Below are 7,542 nucleotides of genomic sequence, written 5' to 3'. Positions count from 1 at the left end.
AGGGCTTTTTAGTTGAGAAAATTCAGATCTGAAGAACTGTAATGAACATCGCACAGAGAGAGCGTGAGAAGCTCTGATACCATATTACAAAAGTAGAAATTGGGAAAGCAAAAGTATCTTGATAACAGAGAAGAAGAGTATTTATACTACAATAAAACAGAACCTAACAAACTATAAAAAGGAAAATACCAAAAAGCCCTTTAGTGGTAATAGGGTTATAAGGTATATTAGTTACTCCTTCAAATATATAACAAGCGTTGATCCAGACAACCAGTTCATAATTTAGATAATCTCTTTTTTGGTTCTGCATCATAGCTAGAATTCGGTTATGCATCTAAGTTCGATGTTTATTTTGCATCCAATTTGAGATGTGAAGACATAGTTCTAGATCGATCAATTTTGATTATACATTTGGGTTCGGAGTTCGATTTTGATTTTGTATCAAGCTCTCCAAATTATTCTTGATACCAGATAAAGTCCATATCAGAGAGAAGCTAACTTTAATTATCCAAATTTTAAATCAGTCTTCATATTACGATCGAAGATTTTAGTGAACCAAAGACAAGTGTATATTCTCTACTCTATTTCTGCTACTGTTGATGGTTGTAATCTGATGAAGCTGTGATCTACTTGACTCCTTTGCCACTGCAATTTCTACATATTTCTCATTACAGTAAAATGTGTGCACTTTGACTAATCCCAAGGATTTGGAAAGCAACCAGGAAAATCTCCGGTGACCGTTGTTGGACTCGAACCGGTGAACTTTAAGGATGATCCCCAAAGGCTCAAACCTTATTGCGAGTTGAGCTAACCCGACATAATCATATAGTTGATACACATACAGATGGATTGATATTATTGTGTTTCCTCGTTGATGTTTATATTTTTTGTGTTCACTATACATGTTTTGTATCAGAGGTTTTACAATTGAAGATTCTACAATAACTTCTATAACACTTTCAGACTGCAATGGGGTCTGCAAGAAGGTATGTAGTGATATGGGGTTCATATGAGGAGTCTTTGGGTTTGCTTTGTTGTTCATCTTGGTGTTGTTGAAAGGTTCAAGCTAAACTGATCTTTTTTTTTGCCATTGATGGTTATTTCTTAGTGGTTGGTCTTGCATTCATGATTCATCAACTAATGGATGCTAACTCGAGTATGGGGCTGATTACCAAACACTTACCCGGTAAGTGCTTACCGGTAAAATTTAACACTATTATTTATTTATCGGGTAATATTTTAGTCCACCAAAACGACTTTGTATGCAACAATTTGCCCGGTAAACGCTTACCATGGTAAGAGTCGTCGCCTTCACTTACCGGGTAAGACTTTTGGTCCTTGTCTCGCTCTTACCAGGTAAGATTCTTGATTCTTATCATATTCATCCAGTGAGGTAACGTGAATTGGTAAGCAGTTACCTGGATAAGTGTTTGGTAAACAACTCCTATATTTGATTGTGTATAATAGCCGCTGATGGTTTATTGATCCAAAATAGAAACTTCACTAGAGATTTTGTTGAGAGTGGACAATCCCTTCATCATATACTTTTTGTTCATATGCAAAGATTCTAGTGGTATGGAATTTGGATTTTTTTGGGTTTTTTGGATCCTACAACAGGAAGTAAAGGAATGTTGTGTTTTTATTGCAATTAATTTAGTTAAATTTTACAAAATCTTCAAGAAAATAATGACTAATTATCAATATTAATTAGGGAAAGTGTAAAAATTTCAAGGGACTTTAGTGTTTGAAATGGTTAAGTTTTTAGACAATTGCTTTGGAACATATAAGTTATTGGGCATTTCAAAATATGTTAAATAACTTTTTGGATTTTTTAAAACCTGTTAGATACATTCTTATGACCTATAAACTGGTTAATGTGGTAAAATAATGAAAAGAGTTTGAAAAAAAATCAATGGACTTTCATATTTTAAACGATTAAGTTTTTGAACAAAAAAGTAATTACATCTATAAAATAAAACAAATATACCAAAAAAGTACTTACATTTAAAAAAAAATACTTACATTTTAAAAAAATATTGATGAAATTTATTTTAATTAAAAATAATAAATATTCTGTCAGTGATTTTTCAAATTAAAAAAAAGATTTAAAAAAGATTATTGATGAAATTTATTTTAATTAAAAATAAAATATATTTTGTTGGTAATTTTTCAAATTAAAAAAATAGAAAATAATTTGATTAAATTACTGAAGGATTGATGATAAAATTTAACTAAATACATAATTAAGGGGGTGTTTGGGATTGCTTATTTAAAACAACTTATGTTTTTTTGTAAAAGTGTTTATTAACTTATGTGGTATTAAACCAGAGTTAACTAAAACAGGGTTAAAATTGTAAACTGGTAATAAGCAGTTTTTCATAAGTCATGAATGATTAACTTATCAAAAACAGCTTATTATCGGTTTGGTACCGGTATAAATAGTTTTTTTTTCTTATCCAAACACCAGAAAACAATTTATCACCGGTGCCAGACTGCAATAAGTTAAAAAACAGCTTTTATAAGCAATCTCAAACACCCCCTAATTAGGATATCTTTAATTTTATATTTTATTCAAAAATAAAAACATTGTCGTTTTTCTCAAATCCATATAAAACCATATTATAACATCGACATATAACAAAATAAAAAGAAACATTAAAATCGAGATGTATCTCGCTGCATTGCGCGAGTGCCCTTCTAGTATACATAAACATAAAGATTTTTTTTTTGTATGATTAATTTTTTTTTTGCAAAAATGAGGTCGGCCAAAATGAGTAAACTCATGAGTTCGGATGATTGGTCAAAATGAGCCAACAACGTGAGTTTAGAGGATTGATCAAAAGGAGTCAACATCCTAAGTTGCCACAAAAGCATCTCAAATCTCCCTTTAAAATACCCACCATTCGTTGTAAATATTTCATATCTTCATCAATGTAGGATACACATACTCACCCACAATTCAAAAAATGAAGAATGCTCACTTCTTAGGATGTCACCTCATTTTTTGTGGGTTTACATTAATTATATATATATATATATATATATATATATATAATATAGATAGAATATTACACTCTATCAATGTATCATTTTTCATCAATGTGAGATTTCCAAAAGCCAACCACAACGCAATATTTTAAAATATATCACTCTCAAGATGTTATCTCAATATTTTAAAATCATCGTTTTATATGGAATAAGCAAACTTAACCACATTTCAAGATTTAAGAAATATTCAAATCTCATATTAACAATTGCAAGTAAAAGAGTTGACTCATTTGAACCAAAAACATGACTTGCAACAAAAAAAAATCACCTCCTCTTTTCATATATATATATATATATATATATATATATAGAGGGCCAAGTTCAAGTTAACAAAGTTGAAAAGAGTATTTAGATATAAAAAAATATATAACTCTCATATCATTAATTGAGAGTTACAAAATCAAAAAATATTATGATTTTTGTTAATTTATTTTTGTTAATGTAAAAACCATATGAACACAACTATATATATATATATATATATATATATATATATATATAAACCATTGTGTCAAATACGAACAAAAAATTGACATATATATGAACTTGGACTGCATAGTATTTATGAACATAATAAGAATAACTGCTATACGAAAGGAAATAAATAAAAAAAATATGTATGAACACAATATGAACAACTTGTGAACAATAGTTCCTTCATTATAAACACATGCAAGAACGATTCTTTGTCAATTGGAGTTTTATACATGTATTGCATCCACACCATTTAAGGTTCACCCCTTATTCATATATGTTTCTGGTTTTATATGGTTGTTCACCCCTTGTTCATATATATGTTTTTGGTCTTATGAAGGAAAATTAAACAATACTATACATGTATATATATATATACACCCCCCCCCTTACATTCCTTCTAGTGTCTTTTTGTCAATATACTATCTTCTTACCAATGAAGGAAAATTAAACAATACTGTAGTTCAATACTTTCAGAATACTCAAATTTTATGATATTATCTTAACTCCGATTATTGTTCCTCTATAATAATAATATCTTCCTACCAATGTAGGAAATTTAAACAACACTATAATTCATGACTTTGAAAATATTCAAATTATATAATGTCACCTCAACTCTGATTGTTGTTCTTTCATAATAAAAAATATCACTCCAAAATTAAAGGTCAAACAATAGTTTACATAGTTATATTATACTCTATCACATGCTCTTCCAATTTTCGAACCATCACATGCTTATTTTATATATACCTATCATACTCTATCAATGTATCATTTGTTTATCAATGTGGGATTTCCAAAAACCAACCACAACGCAAGATTTTAAAATACACCACTCACAAGATGTCATCTTAATATTTTAAAGTTATTTTTTATATGATATAAACAAACTTAACCACATTTCAAGATTTAAGAAAAATACTCAAATCTCATAATGACAATTGCAAATGAAATGGTTGACTCATTTGAGCCAACATCATGATTTGCAACAAAAAGAATCAGCTCGTATTTTCATATATATACACATTTCATTCCTTCTACTTTTTTTTCTTCCCACCAATATAGGATAAACAAATTTAACCACATTTCAAGATTTGAGGAATACTCAAATCTCATAGTGTCATGTTATTTTAGCTAGTTTCTCCTTTAATATATATATATATATATATATATATATATATATTTTCCAATTAATTACATACTAAAAGTAAATAAGCATTAGTCAATGTCTATGTGTCATTAAACAAACCAAAGCGGCAATCAAGTGGATAATTGATACCCTCCCCCAAATGACACCAATATGTAATCAAGAAACCATCAATTTAATAATTGAACTTAAATATAAAATTTGAGTGGTGGCTTCATCTCTCTTTCCTGGAAAAATATTCTCATTTTGTGGGTCCACTTTTAAGCTTTAACATCATCATCTACGACTCGATCAACCATTTCATCTTCTACTTTCTACTTCAATAATAATTACGTTATTTGCTACTGATAAAGGCATGGAGTCTGAATCTTCATCCTCCTCCACCTCCGGCTTACAAGGGTCACAACCCTGCCGTCACTTCCATTTTTTAGAGATTCAGCTTGCAACTAACGACTTTGATGACTCCTTAGTAATTGGACGTGGGGGTTTTGGAAAAGTTTACAGATGCAATGTTACCAATGGACCAAGTCTTGTCGATGCTGCCATTAAACGCTTGGATTCCATGTCCAATCAAGGAGCAGCTGAGTTCTGGACGGAAGTTGAGATGCTATCTAAGTTGCGACACTGTAATCTTGTGTCTTTGTTTGGATATTGTAATCATGGAAAAGAGATGATCCTTGTATATGAATATATGCCCAATGGTACACTTGAAGATCATCTCCATAAACTTGGYACWCCTCTTTCTTGGATTCAGCGTCTCAATATCTGCATAGGTGCTGCTCGTGGATTGCACTACCTACACACTGGTACAGGGATTCAGGTTGGGGTTATACATCGTGATGTCAAGAGCTCAAATATTTTGTTGCATGAAAGTTGGGCAGCTAAAATTTCAGATTTTGGGTTGTCCAAAATCGGCCCAACGAATCAACCATCAACTTGTGTCAACACCCTTGTTAAAGGCACTTTTGGGTATTTAGATCCTGATTATTATGCAACCGGAAAGTTGACACGGAAGTCTGATGTGTATGCTCTTGGCGTGGTATTGTTGGAAGTGTTGTGTCGGAAGCGTGCTGTGGATGCAACTCTTGATGAGGAGCAATGGAATTTAGCAAGATGGGCTCAAGAATCTATCAAAGAAGGAAAACTGAAGCACATAATTGATTCTGATATAAAGGATCAAATATCCCCAAAATGTTTGAGAGAGTTTGTTCGAATTGTAGTGAGCTGTTTGCACAACAATCCAAAGCAACGCTCTACCATGGCTGGAGTCGTGGCCAGTCTTGAGTCTGTACTAACCTTACAAGAGAAATTCAATAACTCACTGCAACCTGTAGCCAATAGAACTATATTTGGTTGGATGGTTGATGTGTTTCCCTTCCTCACCAATGGAGACAATTCTGGTATTTCAAGCTCACTTAGAATTGTGTTTACATTTTCTTTTTATGTGTGTACATCCTCTTTTTGGAGCACATAGAAATTTTTATACCCAAAAACTCGCACACACTTCTCTTTGGTGAGACTTAAACACTTGACCTCCAGGTTGGGCTCTACCGGTAACCTGACACCGCTGGCCAATAACCCTTTAGTTGGATGTGTATCTATCTTGGCATATATGATCACAACATCAATGAAAATATAGTTTTCAAATCCCGACATAAAAAACACAAGAGTATTTCCTTATGTCTAGGTTTTCATACTACTTCCTTAGATCATCTCCAACCAGCTATGCTGAAATAGAGATTTTGATGGTTTTAGAGATTTTTTTGCTCCATTGCTGCTCCAACAGATATGCTATATTGTATGTTAAAATAGAGAGAGAATGAAAATTTGGAGAAATCTCTAAAACTCACTATTTAAGAAAGAGAAATAACATATTACATATTCATGACGAAGACACATTACAACCTTGATGGGAGATTCTTTGATTCATCTACTGTGAGATGCTTTAGAAGTTGTAGGTGCAATGTTGTAAGGATTAGGAAACTGAAGAATTCTTATTATCTATATCGAAACCTAAGGATAAACATCTGATTGGGCATTAACTTAAAGCATATTGGAAGAACCACACTATGATGGTGGAAAGTTAGAATAGCGATTATTTATATGATTATAATCTGTTTTGTATACATATATTTCAGCCAATTCAAAGCAATCAAGTAATACCAAGAGCAACAGCAGCACTGTTGATAATACTGTAGGGGCTGAATACAATATGTTTCTGGGCAGAAGAGAAGTTCCTACAGATTACAAAACTAAAAGTTTAAAAGAATTTAAGTTTACTGATCTGAAGAAGGCTACAAGTAACTTTAGTCCAAAGCTGCAGTTGGGTGAAGGAGGTTTCGGAGGGGTGTTTTTAGGGTGGATCGACAAGAACACCTTCGCCCCATCAGAACATGGTGTTGGAATTGGTGTTGCTATAAAAAGGCTCAATGGAGAAGGAGTTCAAGGACATGCTGAATGGCAGGTAAGTATCAATAATCTGCACATCAGTTTATATCTATATAATCAACATAAGAAATTTAGATTTCTATTGAAAAGTGTTAAATTCTAAATCTTGTCTTCCTTTCGAATTTATTAGTTCATCGTTCAATTACTCATTTCTATAGATTGGGATATTTTTACTAGACGATAATGTTGGTAATCTTATTCATGCTTGAATTTTTTGGTATAACATTTCTCTAACAAAGTCTATACATTGTAAAAAGAAAATTCCTAAATTTAATTAACCTGTTGGTCCCTTGAGGGTATACAAGATATGTATAACAGTTTGTAGAAGGGGGGATGAATACAAACACAGTATTTTCAAATTTAAAATGTGTATTGATAAGAGAAGATCAATACAAATTTTACAAGACTGTTTGCAGAAAGAT

At 31.7% G+C, this 7,542-nt stretch overlaps 1 protein-coding gene across 1 annotated transcript; it reads left to right on the top strand.

Annotated features, from left to right (window-relative positions):
• The first annotated feature begins 5,027 nt into the window (after positions 1-5,027).
• LOC112502754 (receptor-like protein kinase FERONIA) lies at positions 5,028-7,329 on the top strand. The gene is made up of 3 exons (XM_025106751.1): positions 5,028-6,072; positions 6,811-7,136; positions 7,279-7,329. Exons 1-3 carry the CDS (start codon positions 5,028-5,030, stop codon positions 7,327-7,329), a joined length of 1,422 nt encoding a protein of 473 aa, XP_024962519.1.
• The last annotated feature ends 213 nt before the right edge of the window (positions 7,330-7,542 follow it).

This window comes from Cynara cardunculus, unplaced genomic scaffold (assembly GCF_001531365.2).
Source record: "Cynara cardunculus var. scolymus isolate 2C unplaced genomic scaffold, CcrdV1 Un_Scaffold_1868, whole genome shotgun sequence".
Classification (NCBI taxonomy): Eukaryota; Viridiplantae; Streptophyta; class Magnoliopsida; order Asterales; family Asteraceae; genus Cynara; species Cynara cardunculus.
Note: the sequence above shows the minus strand (reverse complement) of the source record. Positions and strands in the feature narration are given on the sequence as shown.